Source organism: Ischnura elegans, chromosome 4 (assembly GCF_921293095.1).
Source record: "Ischnura elegans chromosome 4, ioIscEleg1.1, whole genome shotgun sequence".
Classification (NCBI taxonomy): Eukaryota; Metazoa; Arthropoda; class Insecta; order Odonata; family Coenagrionidae; genus Ischnura; species Ischnura elegans.
The window spans coordinates 128,739,380-128,757,761 of record NC_060249.1 but is presented as its reverse complement, the minus strand read 5'-3'; the positions used below and the strand labels follow the sequence as shown (position 1 = coordinate 128,757,761).

At 40.1% G+C, this 18,382-nt stretch overlaps 1 protein-coding gene across 1 annotated transcript in view; it reads right to left on the bottom strand.

Moving 5' to 3' along the window:
* Window positions 1–17,842, bottom strand: part of LOC124158246 (ankyrin-3) — a 191,510-nt gene extending 173,668 nt beyond the window's left edge. The window contains exons 1-4 of the mRNA XM_046533437.1: window positions 17,750–17,842; window positions 15,570–15,778; window positions 14,514–14,777; window positions 12,801–13,217 (exon numbers count right to left, since the gene is read on the bottom strand). Of these exons, the coding sequence (XP_046389393.1) occupies window positions 12,801–13,217; window positions 14,514–14,777; window positions 15,570–15,710 (822 nt within the window). The 5' untranslated portion in view covers window positions 15,711–15,778; window positions 17,750–17,842. The remainder of the gene's footprint in view (window positions 1–12,800; window positions 13,218–14,513; window positions 14,778–15,569; window positions 15,779–17,749) is intronic.
* Window positions 17,843–18,382: the final 540 nt, after the last annotated feature.

Below are 18,382 nucleotides of genomic sequence, written 5' to 3'. Positions count from 1 at the left end.
AGACAGATAACTTAGACAGGAATGCAAAAGTTCTCCTTATTGACCAGAGGAACTCATAGAAGGAGAGAGATAGATAGAGAGAGAGAGAGGAGACATACATTTGATCGATTCCTTGGGAGCAATACATGAGGAGAAGAGACCTTTTAGACTTCGTATAAGGTGAAAATAAGTCAAGGAGAGAGTGGAATGAAAGAAGAAGTGAAAGAGGAAGAAAACGGATGGAGGAAAAGAAAAGTTCGGAGAAAAAGTGGAAATAATTAGACCTGGATTCAGGCACTAATGAAGTGCGCAGACGTCTAAAGGTAGGCAGGTTTGTCTCACGCCAAAATGATAAAAAATAGCTTTTATTTGACAAATACATCGTAGATTACAGAATCATACCTTATTTGTGATAGTACCTGCATCGCAAAATTCATCACTGGCCTGCATTGTTGCGTTCCCAACTGCGCGGATGAAGCAAAGGTGTCTGATAGCGCACAACGTGGTGATGGGGGCGAATGCTTCAGATCGAATGGACGGAGAGGGTGAGAAACGAAGTTTAGGGGTGGAATGGTGGAAGAGGGTGAACTGAAAAGAGCAACAATATACGCCAGGGAAGAGCCCAGAGGGTGGATATATGCCACGATATAAATTATATTGCTATTACGCGCGAACTATAATGGAGGACATTACTGGAGAAAAGGTCTTACGAAGAAGGTCGAGAGACTAGTACAAGTTACAGATAAAGAAAGAAGAAAAAAAAAATTCGAGGGAAATGAAGGAATTAGCTAAAGATAGGTAGTGATGGAAGAGATTTGCATATAAATCTCAATATTACAGCACGATGACTGGATTAGCACACGGTTCTGACTACACCCAAGGGAAGTTGACTTTGTTCACTGGAACTTAAAAAATGATCATTCAATGTCAAAACTGCATAGATTGTCTGGAAATTATCTCCGAGGTGGCAAGACAGCTCTCACAATAAATTCCGTAGAATGGCACAACTGTTAGTATTTTGTGTCAAATGTCCATTCATTACTGTAAAACAAGGATCTTTAGCAGAGCTTTTGGGCCCTAAGCAGAATTTTGGAACAAAACGAAGAGATAACACATAGGCCATAGGTAATCAATAAATAATCTCTCGTTTATCAATATTCAGATAAGCCTATAATGCGCGGCCAATTAATAATTTTTCACTTCTGGATGGTTGTAATCGGTAATTGCCTGATAATGCAGCCCTTAAAAAGACTCCCCTTTAAGAGCGACCGAAATGCCGGCCCTTATAATGAGAATGAGGGTAGTGAGAAGCAGCGAACGCCATCCCTTAAGATATGGGGGTGGATGCTACGGAAATCCATTCCGGCGCGCGTGACGACATCAGAACACCCCTCAACGATATATATATTGCGCTGAGGCCGTTACCATGGAGACGAGTCGGGCGTGGAACAAAGGAGTGGGGTGTGTGTATAGGTATTCTCTTTCTATCCCTCTCTGCCGTGAGTGTGTGTGTGTGAGTGAGAGAGACAGAGAGAGAGAGAGGAGCGAATGCGAGCGAAAGCAGATTCGCCCGAGCAAAACGAGGGAAAAATGTGGAAGTCCCCATTCAGACTCTTGTTCACTTCGTGTGAGCAGGAATGTCTTCAATATCTGCCTCGAGAGTGAAACGGGCGGGAGAATGAGAGACGCCTGCCGGTATGAAAGCCAACCCTTGAGCCAGTGCAGGAGTAAAGAAAATAAAACTCATTATCTCTTTTCCACTCGGCGAATAGGAGCAAGATATTAACGCAGACTCCGTTACGTTACGGTATGTGTTAATGCTGTTACGGGTATTTTGGAAGAGAATTTCACCGATTGAGAAAAAAGTACCTTTATCTGACTTTTTTAAAAGCAGTGCGACAATCAGAAATCAGCATATATTTTAAATGTGACTCTAAATTGAAAAAAACTCACCTATTTTACTATTGCAATTCAAATTTATTGGCAAAGTAATGGGACCAAGACAAAGTGAGCAAAAATATATCTAATCGTAATACTAACTTTCTGCAGTGAAAAAAATAAGATCTGGTAAAATTCACTGTTCGAGGATAAAAAATTTGGTAGAATATGCCAGTGAAGTTCCACGAAAAGAATTGTCTGATATCTAGGCACGAGCACGAGGCACGTATCGCAGAAATGTGGGCACTGAGGAAAATGGAGGAGAAAAGCTGGTGGCTTTGGGGTTCTGGAGAAAATCAGAGATGTTACTTGTACGGAGAAGATTAAAGGAGGAGGAATTCATGGGTATGGTGGACGAAGAGAGAAAACTAGAAACTAAAAACCAGCCGAGTGGAAAGAACCAGAAAATAAAACACAAATTTAATTTTTCTCATTTCGAATAATTTGATACTCTCTCATGATGGATTTGACTGGCAGTCACATTCAATCATGCCTAAATTCTGGTCAGGAGGCACACAATCCTTTCATCCGGTGAGTTATAACGCCTTGACATTAAAACCATTGCTGTTATATTGAATTGTTTGTATAAATCACAGGGTCTTATCTTTGTTAAATTGTCAATTATTTAGACCTTCTTTTTTTCTTTTGTTACGTATGAATGACGTTTTTCTTTTTTTGCACCAGTTGTACGTTGTCTTATGAACATGAAGGTGGTCAATTAAAATTAGTTTTTCTTGATACGTCCGCGTCCATCTCCTTAATTGAAATGAAGAACCAATTAGCAAATACAACAACCATAATTGAACTAATAGTACAATGATTAGTCGGTTGAATGAGAGACTGGATGGGTTTTACATAAAATCCATAAAGATCATGCCGCATGAAATTCAATAAAAATACCAAGCTGTAATGATTATGGACAAATCTTAACCTGACTGTAAAAATTACAGGCCTCCTGATAGCTCCATTAGCCACAGTTAATTTTTAAGGTATTCCTATCAAAAAGGTACTCAATGTTTCTTCTAAAATGATAATCAATCCACAGCTTCCGAAAAAAGACCTTTAGAAAACACGCCCACGAATTGAGAACGACAAAAAATATCGCGTTTAATTTTGATATCAAAAGAGAGGAAGTGAATTCGAACCAAATATCCGGTTCTCCCAATTCATTTCTTTCTCTCCCGAAAACAGATATTTTAGTTCAGTCATTAGAGCTCAAATTAGTATTCCGGCGAACCAAAATTCAGAGGAGGAAAATGGCGCAAAAGATAAAACAAACGAGAGGCCGATTCCGGGGACGAAAAATCAAGCTCAAATGAATTTCACGAGGAGGTGATGGATCATTAAATATTTAGATGAAAACTTTCAACTCCAGCCATTATTATTCCTCATACATCCATTTCCTTCTGCGATCTGCGAGGTTATTTATACAAGAAAATTCGATAGCCACAGATTGTTCACTTAGTTTTAGACTACTGCAAAGTACACTTACTTAGCTATGAATACGATCTTGAAAGAAGGAATGATGCTAGACCACATATCGCACCAAAATTCAGCAAAAATATAAACATCATAATTTTTGTTCTTGGATGCCTTCGTTATAATTAATGAAGAACAGAAATATTTCACCTCCTTGACAAAAAATAATAAGAAATGCAAGCATTAATGGCCATTAAATTAATTTAAATAGAATATAGGAGCCATGAAATCAAATAAGATTTAGGGACATATTTGACTAAGCTATGAGTTTCGAATGTACATTTTTAGATTTACTAGACAAATCACTTCTGAAGTTCAAAAAAAGATTAATCTATTATCAAAATAGGAAAAAATTCTACAAAGATCATAAAATAATGATAGTGATTTCGTTTCATTTTGATTCAATATTTTTCATTAAAATTCAGACATTCAGAAGTGAAATTGACCATTAGTACAAATTCCAACCATTCCTGAGACTAAAATCCTACATTCTCAAAATTTACCCTCAAATTATTATTCAATATATTCGTGCAAATGTTAGGAGCTATAGAAAACTTTTAATCGATTCTCGTCTGATTAATTGTTTAGTTTCAAATCATAATAACCAAAGTTAGTGATCCATCAATAAATATTTGTCGTCCAAACGGAATAACAAATACAACGGACAAAAAGCACTGAAAGGAATGAGAGTAGAAAGAGAAAAAGTTGAGCAATGTTTGGAGGAAGGCCTTTTTGAATGTTTGACGGGAGACCTCGTCGGGAAGTCAATTTGAAATCGCTTTGATGAGAGGGCGAAACGTAAAAGCGGAAAAAAAGACGAGAAAATAGGCCGATAGGGGTAGAAACAGCAAAAAAAAAACAACCCAAAGAGGGTTGATGCCATCTGGAAGCGCAGGAGGGATTAAATAATGAGGCAGAAGGTACGACACTGACAAAAAGGAGACAATTTAATCAATGTAAAATGCCAATGGGAATTTCCGAATGAAATAGCTCTAAAGAATTCATTCCGGGTCAATTTCAAGTCAAGAAAAATATACAGAAGAACCTCGCTGTCATCCAAAGTAATGAAATGAGTGCATAGGCGAACACTCGCAAAAGATGCTAAAGCGTTAACTTTCGGTGCTCTAAGAGTAAAGGGATTGCGCTATCACGTGTTGATTTGGTTGCATAGCGTCAGGATACGTCTGAACTCGTTAGCCATTCTCATCATCCACGGGAACATCTCACCACGGTTATTTCTTCGTTCTTTATAACGGCCCCTGGCATATGCAAATTTTACACGTTAATATTGTGGGGTGTAAAATAATGTCCATTATTTTTTTATTTACAATAAGATGGTGATCCACAGATTTTCAACAGATAATACAGAATCTGGACGCCCAACGCGTCACGAAGCTTCTTGCTTCGCGTCTCGCTTCGAGCGAGGGAGGAAAACGAATTCATGGCCAAAGCGAAATCTCTGCTCACCCAGAAAAGATGAGAGATCTGACACCCATCCAACTTGCCCTTGAGACTGACAGGACCTATTCCAACCAACACATCATCTTCATCGTCGTCTTTCAGCATCATACTCCTCAACGGCGTGCACCCGATCTGACCCCAAGGACGCCGTTTCCCACGTCCCCTGAGTAACGAACCCACAGATTGAATGCGAAGGCTCCCTCCTCCTTCTCTACTCAGGAGTGAATTCCGTTATTTTGTACGGAGGCATCGCCATCCAATATGCGTCGCACACTTTTAGCCTGTCGACAAAGCACTCGCCCATCCAAATTAATGTTGGTGGGTTGGACCTTCCATCTTTGGTATTCCGAAAATAATTCATGTTGTAGACTAATAAAGTTCGTTAACACATATACCACTCACAAGATTCTAATTATACTAATTATAATAATTGATTAAGTCATAGCCATTAGGAAAAACACCAATAATAGCCGTTCCTTTGAGCAAAGGAAAGTGATTAAATATCGAATGTGAATTAATCATACAAGGCATATGGAGCTAAATTGTTGAATATCTAATTTAAAGTGACTAATAGGTATATTTGCTAAATAAATGGATGTAACTTTAAGTTAAATCGAAGTCCTAATATAAATATTAAATTGTTTCCATATTGAAAAGTGTCAGTGCTGACAGAGTTAATATACTATCTACTTGAGTAATTCGCTCACCTTAATAAGATGCATTCTCGATTATTTAAAAACACTATGTATTTAAATGTCAGCATATGATGTAACGATTATCTAGTACTTGTTTTTGAATAAGTCATGGTATAAATTACACAGATTCGTATCACACACTAGATTGCACATTGACGTATTATGCAATAAAATTTTTATGTATTACATATTATGCGCTCCTAGAAAAAGTCCTAAGCAGATAAAGGTTTATATGGAAATGCATGTAAATCTTTATTTCTTAGATAAAGATTATGATAAAGTGATAGTGCAAAGAAAATGTACGAAATTTTGAATGGAATTGAATAATTAATTATTGGAAAGTCGGGATTAATTTTAAACTGTAGCGACTATTTGGAAGGGACTGCTATGTATACTCTGGACCGAGAACAGCATCTTCAATTTTCCTCATTAAACCTCATACACACTTCATGATTAGACTAATAAAACATCCCATCTTTCCTGTGCATAGATTAATTTTCAGCCGTTAAGTATTTCACTAACAGCGCAATTACAATTAATCAAATATGTCTCAACAAAAAGTAATCTCCTAAGCATTGCAATCTGATTAACATGACTTCGATAATGTTAATTAAATTTAACGCATCTAAAAAATAAAAAACTTCATAAGAGTTTACAATTTTATATCTGCGTTTATGCATATTATGTGTACATAAATGTATAACATTTAGTAAAGATTTGTATGAAAAACATTGCCCAATACTTCAAAGTAATAAATGCGCCGCAGCGGCCTTGATTACTCTGAGATAACACGTAGACAACCTAGGGAGTTTACATCAATGCGGGCAATTTCCTGTAATGCAATTAATCATCTAAGTACCTTAATGCTATTGATTAACTGCAAATGAAAACCAAACTTTTCAACCTCAAAGAAGAGAGTAATTTAAAACGCACCTGTGATATTCAAAAGAGGCGATTCATCGCTCTCGCCAAATCCAATGCCCCCTTATCGTTTTTTAATTTCCTCTCATTTCCGCTTCGCTAATCTTTGCTCTTCGGGTGAAAAGAGGCACAAAAGGTAATTTATCACCTTCCTGCTCGGTGGATACATCTCACAAATACCCCTAATCACTTCCCCGTCTTAAAATCTTCCGACCCTTGGTCGAACCCTTGCGCCTTTCTTTAATATCAGATCCGCATAATCATTTCATTGCAGCATGTTCTAAATCAACAAAAATTCAGATTCATTCAATACACAGGTATTTATTGACAATGCAGTTTCCCATCGACAAAGTGAAGACAGGCGTTTGAAAAATGAAGCAAGCACAGGAAGGTAGAAAAAACATTGCATTTTTTACTACTTTTAGAGAAGTAATTTATAGAATAGCATATTTACTACTAAGAATATTGTAGGGTTAAAACGGCAATTGAGCCCAAATTAAACGTAATTGCTTAATGTGATTATTCGGGTAAACAGTCAATAATTTTGGCAAACATTTCCGGCTCTATCAGATAACATAGGGAAATATAAAAAAGAAATACGAAAGGTTGGCAAAGAGAAAAGAGATATTTGAAAATAATCAGATTTATGTTTAGAAAAACAATATATAAATGTTTTTCTGACGAATTAGGAGTGCACGTCTCTATCCCCATAAAAATTGGAGATGGCCACGGGCAGGGACTCTTTTGATGCGAAGACGAATGACGAGAGTGTTTACTATTTTTCTCATTGATGCTACTCCGCCAAAAAAAAAACTTGAAAATCACGTGCCCAGGGGACATCTAAACATCGAGAAGGGCTTAAGGTGACTCGCTGTTCCGAGGATTAAAGAGGGCGTCCTGGAGAGGTGGCATCGGCAAATTCGGGAGTACCGCAATCGCACTGGTGACCCATATTCCCAACCCTTTGCAAGGACACCGCCCGCCCACGCGGTGGGAACATTGGAGGCGAAATAAGAGGGAGAGAGGAGGAATATAGTGAGTCTCACACAAAGGGAGAAAATGAAGAAGATACAAGGGAGAGGATGGAGTTGACTGAAAAGCATGGGGCGACATGAGAAATGGATCGGAGGACAAGAGTGACGTCAGAGGAGGGGATTGTGGGCGATATTTCAGCCAAGGTCACTGTGGGAATACAGGTGCTTTCTAAACTCATTTACTTTGATATCAAAGATAGGGTTGCATGGGTGAGAGTAAAGCTCACCTCGGACTAGGACTGAAACAGGATGTGAAATTCAGAGAAGGCAGAAGGGGTGGGAATTCGTCTCTTGGGCTACTTCGAGCATATTTAATGATGTTTCCCAAAGCCCTAACCCAGTACCCGTCAGTATGTCATCATCAATGTATATCTGTATTGAACCAGGATGCAGCCGAATCCCTCCAAACTTTTTTATTTTGCTCCCACATTTTCATCTCTCGCTAACTCCCGTTTCCCTCAAATTCGTCGACACATCAAATTCTCTTCTTCGAATCTTTAGTTTTCCTTTCACTTCTCCTTCCATTATTGCACTGAAGAGACAGTGATGCTTCATAACACGTCCCAACCAGTTTGCTTTTCTCCTTCTTCTGGCTGCCGTGATTGATCTTTGCTCGTCATCTCGGAGGCTGCGCGCTAGACTTAGATTGCTTGAACAATTGAGAATGGATATCTTTAAGAGCGACACAGAGAACATAATATTAGAGCCACACTATATTTCCAGGTCCGATAGAAGTGATAAATTAAGAGAGATGTTTTGCCGAACGGATAGATATGCGAATTCGTTTTTCCCCCGAACCATAAAGGACTTTAATAAACGCTAGTCCCAACTTCGTTTGAGCATTTAATTTTTTTTTTGCTGTAAACGGCTGGTGTCCTAACACCCCCTGCCACACGCTTTTTAGGCGGCTTGCGGGGTATTATGTAGATGTAGATTTCTTTCCGAAACTTGCTCGTTCCTCACCCTCTCTATCCACCTCTCTCTTATCATCATAAACACATTTCAAAACTTTCCAGATTAATCACTTCCTTTTCCCTAAACGTTCAAATCTCCGATTCATAGAGGACTACACCCCACACGAAGAATTTGGGAAATCCCTTAGGGTGATAGGTATTTTTTGTCAGTTAATAAAGATTTTGTTTTTTCAAAGTTTTCCTTTCTATGTACTACTCATGATTTCCTGAGCGGAGTTTCCATCTATATTTATCAGGCAACCAAGGTATTGGAAATATTCAACTAGATATAGCCCCCGACCTTTCACTATGATAGTTATGTCGCCTTCTTCCTTCCCGATCTTGATAAACTTTGCAATATTGAGGTTTATTTTCATGTCATACGGTAGACGGTCAGACGATTTACCCACTGAACCTACGCGTTTCTATGATGTCTCTACGTTTACATTACCTTAAGGGTTTTCTAGCTAGGTTTTCGTTTTCGCAAATGTTAAATAGGCTATAACTGCTCTTGAAAATGGCAATGAAACTAACGTACTCGTGCACGCAGGCGGTGTTCACTCCATCATGAATCCATCAAAACAATACAGATGACTACAGGACAAGTACACCACTATTGAAGGCTAAAATACCCGTAATACGTACAATCAGGGTCGAATTAAGTGAAGGAAATTCCGGGTAGAAACGCTGGAAAACCATAATTAAAATAGGTACTCTCCTCAAGTGGGACATTTTCGCTTTGAGAAGAACTCTTTGAGTGCGAGTCGGATGCGGCAGAGTTTTCCTCTTTTGCGTTCGCCATTCGTCCCCGGGGAGAGGGACAGAACGAGCAACTGGGTCACCAACTTCTCAAGATTTCCTAACAGCGCCTTAAAGACTTTCCGTTCCTCTCGACCACCGCAGACGAGTACGTGGCGGACCAAGAGATTTCTCAGATGTTCGGAAATCCAGGCACCTTATAAATCATCAAAAATTACATTTTACCATCGAAAATTACTCCGAGGGTCATTTAAATGCACATTAAAAATTGTTTGCAACCACGTTTAAAGTCGGCATTTGTCATCAAGAGTTTTATCCAACAATTCATTTTTTATTCAGCCAGGTATTGTTACAAGAATCCTAGACTTAAACAGTTCTAAGTTTCCATCGTTGTTCCATAGCAAAATTCTTCGATTCATCAATTTTTTACCCTCTCCTTTCAAGTATCACAGAACTATTTTGAATTGTAAGAGTTTATTACGCGCAAAAATTTTTAAAAATACGTTCACAAGCATTTTAAGACGTATTTATTTTCAAGTACCTCAAAATTAACTAGTTAACTTAAGTTGAATCAGCAAATGAAGGGCACCAAAACCAAGCCATTTAGCAAGCAGAAGCACAGCGGTACTCTACCTCTGCATCATGATATAAATTTTACCGAAGGCCATGGACAAGATACCTTGATTTCCCTATCCCAATTCAAATGCCCTAATGACTTTTCTCTGATTATTCTGATTACCCATTATACACGGTTATTTCATTTATGCATAAACAATATTTGAAAGGGAGAAAACAGAAATATCCCCACAAACCCTCATCAAGAAGTGTATCCCTTTGCACTATGTTAAATCTCTCTCCCTCCTTCGCCCTACCCCTCCGCTGCCCTATAACCCTTGCACCCTGAACCCTAGTGGCATCGCCCGGCGCCCTCCCTCCCCTCCCCACCTTCGAAATCCCAACGACCCTGAAACATGTGATGCACGCGAGCATATTAAAACCCGCGCGGCTCCATCAAAACCCAATTGAATGCAATGCGGAGAATTAAATCCCTGACGTGCATCGCACACGTTTATCCGCATGTAATCATATTTCCAAACTCCTACAATTAAGTGTTCTTCCTCCAACGGAGAAGGGAAATGATTTCTTTTTTAATAATCATAAACGCTGCTCCTCCCGTAGCGCCATCGATGAGCTCTTTAATTTCGAGAGGAATTCAGAAGGGAGAAATTAATTATGGGCCACTAGCTATGTCAGAGTGAGGACAGAGTGAGGCAGGCAAATAAGAGGGGGAGGGGAGGGAATGACGTCAAAGAGGGCGCTCGTTATTCGGTGCAACAATAGCAATTACGCGGCGGTGAGTTCTTTCTCGTTTCCGCGACAACTGAGTCCAGGGCCTCAAATGAGGGAGCCATTATTACTTCCCTGAGCGAAGGGCCTCTTCTACCGCGCGCAGGAAATTTAATTCCGTCGTGAAAGCAAAAAGAGCGAATCCGCGGTGCGTTGTCTTATACCCACGATGTACGATTCCCCTCAGTGCTTAAAAAAAAATAACTCATCGTGAGGAAGGGCAGAGATCCACGGCAGCTGACACACGAGACATTCCTTAAACTGAAATTTGATGTAATTCTTACGGTCGAAAATAAATCAGGTGAGTGCAGTTAATGGTCTCATTAGGCTTTTCAATATCTAAATTCATAATGAATACACTCGGTGTAATTATTATTAATTTCAATTAGTAAATGATAGGAAACAAATAAAGTTTCGCAAACAGTTAATAAATAATTGCAGTAAAAATTTAATGCAGAGGAACTTGAAAAACGAATTGAGAAAGTAGCTCGCTCATTCTGAATTTGCAATACTAAAAGATAATTTACGTTTTATTTTGCTGAATGACATAAAATTTATTCACTTCAAACTGAGACTGCATTAAAATTCCAATACAATATCAGGTAGATGAGAAGTGATATAAATACTTTAACATATTATTTAATAATTCTTCTTTTAAAGAATTCGTGAAATAAAAACCATCGGATCGAAATTTTATAATATTATGAGATTGGCCTAATTTTAGAGGAAAAAAAAGTAAAATAACAAAAAAAGAATGCTGAGGGAAAAATATCCTAGCCTAAACGACTCCTTTTAATTCAAAATAATAACGAATTAAAGAAATTTTCGATTCGCCACAAATCATCATCAGAAACTGTGACAGAATCAAACAAATCATCTTCTACTCGACTGTAAATGTAAGACAAAAGCCAAAATATATCTCAGAATCATAGATTTGTTTGAGTCTATAGATGTGTTGCTGAAATGGCTTATATTTACACGCTAGTCTTAAATACGACGAGCGAATTTTTCTGTTAAGATGCCATGACGATAGTTTTCAGTGGGATACTGCACTTCAAACGGAGGACGTGTGCCTCTATTATTTAAACCCAATGAATCATTTTGTACCTTTGGTTCCAGATTTATGGGCTCCGCTGCATGCTGGATCGTATTTCTCTTCCACCATGAGAAATCTTTGCTTCATACCACGCGTAACCGAAACTTCTCAAGTGTCCGCGGTAAACTATCGAAGTACGGAAGTTGATCAGCGCCACTGAAGATTGAACGAAGTGCATATGCAGAGAGGACGCGATGCAGATACGAGGAAACATCCCGATCCGTTTGAACTGGATCTCGCCTTCGAGAAGGCGATTCAGAGTGAGGACAAAATATTGTAGAGAAACTAATTCAAAAAAATAAATTTAAACGACCAAGTCGTTGCAATTTCACCAATGAGTGAACGTGGCGAATTTTACGCGCGATCACACGGTTTTTCCGAAGCTAAAATGGAAACAACGAACTATAATTCCTCGCGAAGGCTTACCTCTAATGCTGTTCCGACGCGCAGAACTGAGGTTGAAAATCTGTGGAAATGGGGACAGGAAGGACAAGAAATTGAATTCAATTTCGGCAGAATGGTCAACATAAACATGGAAAAGGAATTCCTGGCCACATTGAGTAATTCGATTGGTCGTGGAGCACTGAGCAGTTGGCCTTTTTGCTCATCCCTCCATTGTAGAGACAGCTCACTGCGATAGGGAGACAGCACTCTTCAAATGTCCAAATCATCAACAATGAAAGAAATTAGATTTTGGGACGGCTGTACTGCGTATAAAGGAAAGTAAATTGCTTAGGTGTTCGTAGATTCATAACGGAGAGCCTTATACCTACAGCTAGCTGACTCACTTGAGTCTTGAACGTAATACCATAATCTTCCAACATAGATCCAATGAACCACGGCAGCTGACAGCTCTGCAGACATAGAAATTTGTTCGAGGCATATGACATATTTCAAAGTCAGCAACAAAAGACGCAAAATCTATTCTGTCATGGATGCGCTTTCACACATGGCAACACGTTTTTAGTCAATAGAACCTCTAAAAATTGCCAATTGCACAACGTCATAAGGTTTCGCGAGAACTAAACTGTGTTTAGAGGAAATGCAAATCACGTCTAGACATCTATGGAAGCAGAGCAAAGAACCGCCTCACGGGTTGCGCGCAAGAAGTGAAAATGGATGACAAATGAGTACTCACGAGCGTGAGGATATCGATGACAGCGTTGTGGTCTTGGATGAGGAACCGCACGAGATGCGTGAATCCGTAGGTGGCGGCCATGTGCAGAGCCGTGAGTCCAATGCGTGACTTTGAGTTGATGAAGGCCTTGTGGGTGAGCAGGGCGTCGCACACTTCGAGGAATCCGCGCTCGGACGCAAGGTGGAGCGCGGATCGGCCCTCGTTGTCGAACACGTCCACACGAGCGTGCGCCTTGAGCAGCGTGTTGCAGATGTCCAGGTGTCCCTTGTTCGCGGCGATGAGCAGCGGCGTCCAACCGATGTTGTTCTGCTTGTTGATGGCCTTCTGCGACTCCGTGGAGGTGAGGCCGGCCAGCAGTTCCTCCAAAGCGTCGTTGTTGCCCACCAGGGAGCAGTAGTGGAAGGCCGTCTCCAGGGTCTGCATGGAATTTAAAGATCAATACTAGATGATAATTTTAAATTAAAGACGCTTGTTACTGGGTGACTCATTATGGCCAAAAGTTATAGTTTACTTCATACAATCGAGAGAAATTGGATATCATCACAAAAATCTTTTCACATCCTGCTATTCCTCGTAAATAAAAAAATTGACTTAATTTGCCCGCCTCAGGAAATTAAGTGATGTCATTAGACGTTAAGGTTTGTTCATATTTCTCTCAATATAGAGAAGGAACGAAGCGATCAAGGCTATTGGTTAGGAGTGAGCTCTGACGACATTAAATTTCAGAAACCCTTCCATGAGAGAGTTTATGAGACGATAGAGAGCCTCCGTGTTTCGTCAACGATTACTTACGGAGTACGCTTCAATGATCATGAGAACTGTTAGACTGACCATAACAAGGAGTCCTACCATGAAGAAGGCACATTGTACATTCTATCCCTTCCATCATGGCCATATCCAGGGGTGATCCCCCCTTCTCAAAAATCTTTGGGGCTACCCTCTGAAATTAGGTGAAACTCCCGTATAAATTCATACATACCCTAAACGAAATTTAGCCGAAAATATTTGAGGCAACGCCACACTTTAGAGCATATGGGGTATGGAATACGTGAACAAAATGGGCTCCCTTGACCTAACCCGATGAAACCCTTGCAGAGTATCCAAAGAATAACAATAAGAATACCCCGAAATTCCTGTTCTGAATTTATAAATAATTATTTTATGAGACTTGACCTTATTTCTTACTTCATGAGGAAAAAAACAGTACAGCAATATCACACTATCCTGATATTTACCAATTGTAATACGGTCTCATCCCCGAAAAGACATCCACCTTTAATGCCCGATTATAAGAGAGCGAATTTAACACCATAAAATAACTCAGATCCTTGGCACTGGAACGACTGATTAGTTCAGATAACACGTTTCAAATATTATTGATGCGAATAAGTGACGAAAATCAATCAGGCAACTATCATAATAGAAGATTCTTTTGACAGAAATTTTTAGGAAGAGAAGCCTCCGTTTAAGGGATTTAGATTTCAGGGAAAGTTGTAAAACAATCTAATAAATACCATTTTAGTTTTTGGCTTTCATTGGGTGAATCGAAAGTGTCCGAAGTGTTGAGTTAGTAAGCGATCTATTCAGAACACTCCGCAAAATCCCCGAGTTTTTCCAGGGAGACATAAATTCCCATAGTACTCCAGTGTGCACTGGTTCTCCAGATTAGATGCCACTGTTGTGGGGGACAGATAGAGAAGGTTGAAAACTCACGGATTTGGTGAAGAGCGAGTGATCGACTCCCGCGCCGTACAGCAACTTGACCACCTCCTTGTCCTCCAACGGTCGACTGGGGTTCACCTCGGGCTTGGCCACTTGCCCTATGCAGTGCAGCGCGCTGTGCCCTTCCCTGTCCACGGCGTTCACGTACGCCTTGAGTACCTCGGGTCCTTTGCGGTCCGAGACGAACGTCAACAGGTGCTGGACCACGTCTGCGTGACAACCGCGGCACGCCAGGTGAAGAGGAGTCTCGCCGATCTGCAAAGGGAAAAAAACGGTTGAATCCAGAAGTATTTAAATAAAAAACTAACGCAATTTGACGCAAGAGGAAAATGAGTCGAGAGTCAATCAATCAAGAGTCAATCGGATATGAAAAATAATCGCATCGATAAGCAGCGTTAAAGAAAGATTTTTTCGCTGTTTTCTTCGGGAGGCAGGGTAAACTTTAAAACGCAAGAAATATTGAAATCGAAGAGTGGGGGGCAATTTGGGTGCACGAATTCGCGGGCAAAGGTGGTGCGTACTCCAAAGGTGATTCATGAGGCGACTGGCATTTTACTCTTCGCAATTTTCAAGTTCCACGTTCTCCTTAAATTTATCAGCTGTACTCTATCTCAATGAACGACTATCAGAAATCAAGCCGAGTCATTTATTCATATGATTAGAGGAGAGTGGAATAACTCTTATACTCTATATCTCGTTTTAAATGGTAACTAATAATCTACCTACAATGCGGAGATTTCATGTCAGTTAAATATTTTTGGGATGAATAATTACGATACGGTTTAGGTAATTACCTCTTTTCGCCAAGCTATAACATTGAGATGATGTTTCAACGGGAATTAATGCTCTTTCCCCGAAGCATTCACAAAAAGGAATACTTTTCCGTGAAGACAGAATGGCACACAACAGCATGAACGCAATAATAGGCAGGAAAATGAATATTAAGCAGTCAGAAGACCCCATATTATGTATCTGATTATTTATACGGCCCCTGGCTGCGCTGTTACATCATACGCGGTTCATGGCTGCATGCCGCAAAGTACTCACGTTTGACTTGTAGAGTGGATCTCCTCCATCCTCCATGAGCAGGATGAGCGTGTCGAGGTTCCCGTGCTTGGCCGCCACGTGCACGGGCGTGCGTCCGTCCTCCGTGCTGATGTTGGAGTCTGCGCCCGACTTGAGCAGCATGAGCGCGCACCGGTCGCCATTGCTCACGCGAGCCGCTATGTGCAGGGGAGTCTCCTTCAGCTTACCGCCTGAGAATGAGCAACCAAGGATATCATTCACAAATGAAGTGCGACTGTAAAGACGGTGACCGCGTGAGTCACTGCGAGGGAGGAAGCCACCAATACATTCACGACTATTACGTGCAATAGGTAACTGCCATTTTACTTTCTGCCGGCCTCGGTTGCATCGGGTTGAAGACTCTGCCTGCCAAACCGAAGGTCGTGGGTTCTATTCCCCTTCTAGATTGGGTTGCCCCCATCCAGGAAGTGAAGTTTAATTGTTAACAGAATATGAGCAACGCATGCTTTCAAGTTATGAAAGAAAAGAATGCTCAAAAGGAAGGAATAAGCCCAACCATTCCCAAAATTTACTCCACCATCCGGAACTCATAGAAACCTTCGCTGTGATGCACAGACGGGCCACTCAAACCTGAGGAGCCCTCCGGCATCGGTGGGAAAGCGTTGGCACAAGAACCAGGGGAACCTTTAACCAACCAAGAACTAACTTATTGATCATTAAAATCAACACTTGAGGCATCCAATAATTCGTACAAACATCCTCCACTGATTAAGAATCTCAGCGACGAAACCGAGTCGATACCGAATCGCATTAAAGCAACATTTTTTCTCAAGCACACCCTAATATATTTTTTTCATTTCGAGCATTTCACGAGAGAAATATAGAGGCCGAAATCAACACGTGGGGGACACTTGGCGACGCTAATGCAATGGATGTTCTCTGATACATACGCAGCGTGTGCTATTTCATGGGGAATGTCTGGTCCTTGACGCGCTCTCCCAAATGCGAGTCCTGGCTTTCGGCAGTCCCCCCCCCCCCCCCCCCCCCGTGCACCTGTGGCGGTGGAGACGCGCGTGAGAAAGCATCGAGAAGAGAAGTTACGAGCGAAGGGTCGAGAGAACGGCGGAGATGAGAGAGAGAGAGATAGAGAGAGAAAAGAAGCAGCAGCGACGGAGCGATGCTTCACGAAATCAGTGAATTCGGAGCAAAATTATGATGAATCATCCACGTTATGGATTTTATTAATATAGCGAATTCGGAATCATGGTAGGATTAAATCATAATAATAAATTGGATTAAATACAGTAGACCCCCGTTTTACGATATGAATCCATTCCAAACTTGAAGCGAATTCCATTGTAGGCAAATTATAGGCATCATAGAAGGCATCCTTTCCATCGCAGGCATATTTCACAATAAGGAATAGGCGTTACATTTTCATCAATGCTGGCCGGGGAATCAGTTTAAAGAAAATCAAAGCACGTCAGTGTCGGCATGTTAAAACATTAAGAATATGTTGCGTCAACAAGTAAGGTTTAGAATTACATACATGATGACAAGTTGCGCAGTTAAAAGAAAAATAGGCGAATTTGGTAATATTAAGAGAAATGAGTTAAGATCGTGCGCCGAATACAGAATAAGTGTAGCCCATCGCAAAGAAAGGGTCGATCGTAAACAGGATAAATATGGCAGAAACGTAATCAAAGCGATATAAAAGCTTTCATAAAGGAGTCATCAAACTATTTCTTCATGAAAATCTATAAACCATATCAGAATATCAAAAAAAATGCTCATTACGTCTTATTTGCCTCTATAAATACTTCAAAATATCCTCAAGTATCCTGAATCGCTACTGTGAGTTTAGACTTTCCATGTAGTGCCGCTGTTAAATGCTTGTTGAGACCAACGACGCACAAGTAAACTCTCGAAGCATTGGCCAAAGGGATCGAATTTTTTAGTAATTGAATGACCAAGCATCCATTTGTCAGAGAGAAAATGAGATAATGATATTAATTAAACAGCTGAACTGCACACTCACCACTGAGGCTTATATGGATTAGAAAAGAAAACAGCTAAAACAATGTCAACATTAATGATACCCGCGGTGGATACCTTATAATTGAGATCATTAGAATAATTAGGATTAGAAAATGAGGAAATATAAACGTGAATAAAAAATGAATGAGAATGGCTGATCTTACCCCTGACGTGCACCTCAGCGCCGTATCCTAGCAACGTCTCCACAACAGCCGGTTTTGCCGATTCCACCGCGATGTGAAGAGCCGTGTAGTTGTCCTGAGAATGAAGATATTCAAGGCGTTTATTTAAATGAATATATTAAAGGGATATTATTTTATTTATATGAATATATGTATTAGAATCTATTTATACAATATTTATTTCATATAGGCAAGCATTAAAGTTGCAGAAAAACATCAAGCAATGAGAAAAGCACTCCACAGTCGTTTACAAGTGGGCTAAACAGGTTTTGAGGGAACGAATCAAAAGCGAAAATTTTGTAAAAAAACTAAGGCAGCAAGCAATCTTAAAAGGTTACTAAAATTCAGCATTTTGGGATTTTTAATGCTGTGGAAAAAGAAGTCCACAAGGCAAAACTGTGTTTAAGGGCTTCATCAAAGGAGGCCCACAAAAAGAACAGTGGTTATGGGCATTAATAGGGCGCCCTCTCTAACTAACTCTTAAGATGAACTTAATTTGTGCACGTAATCAGCGTAGCCGGGATAAAACTTAAATTTAGCTTAGTGGCCTGCTAAGTAAGCTTACTAAGCCCAGGTGAGTGATATAATTCAAATATAACATTTCGATTCACAAAA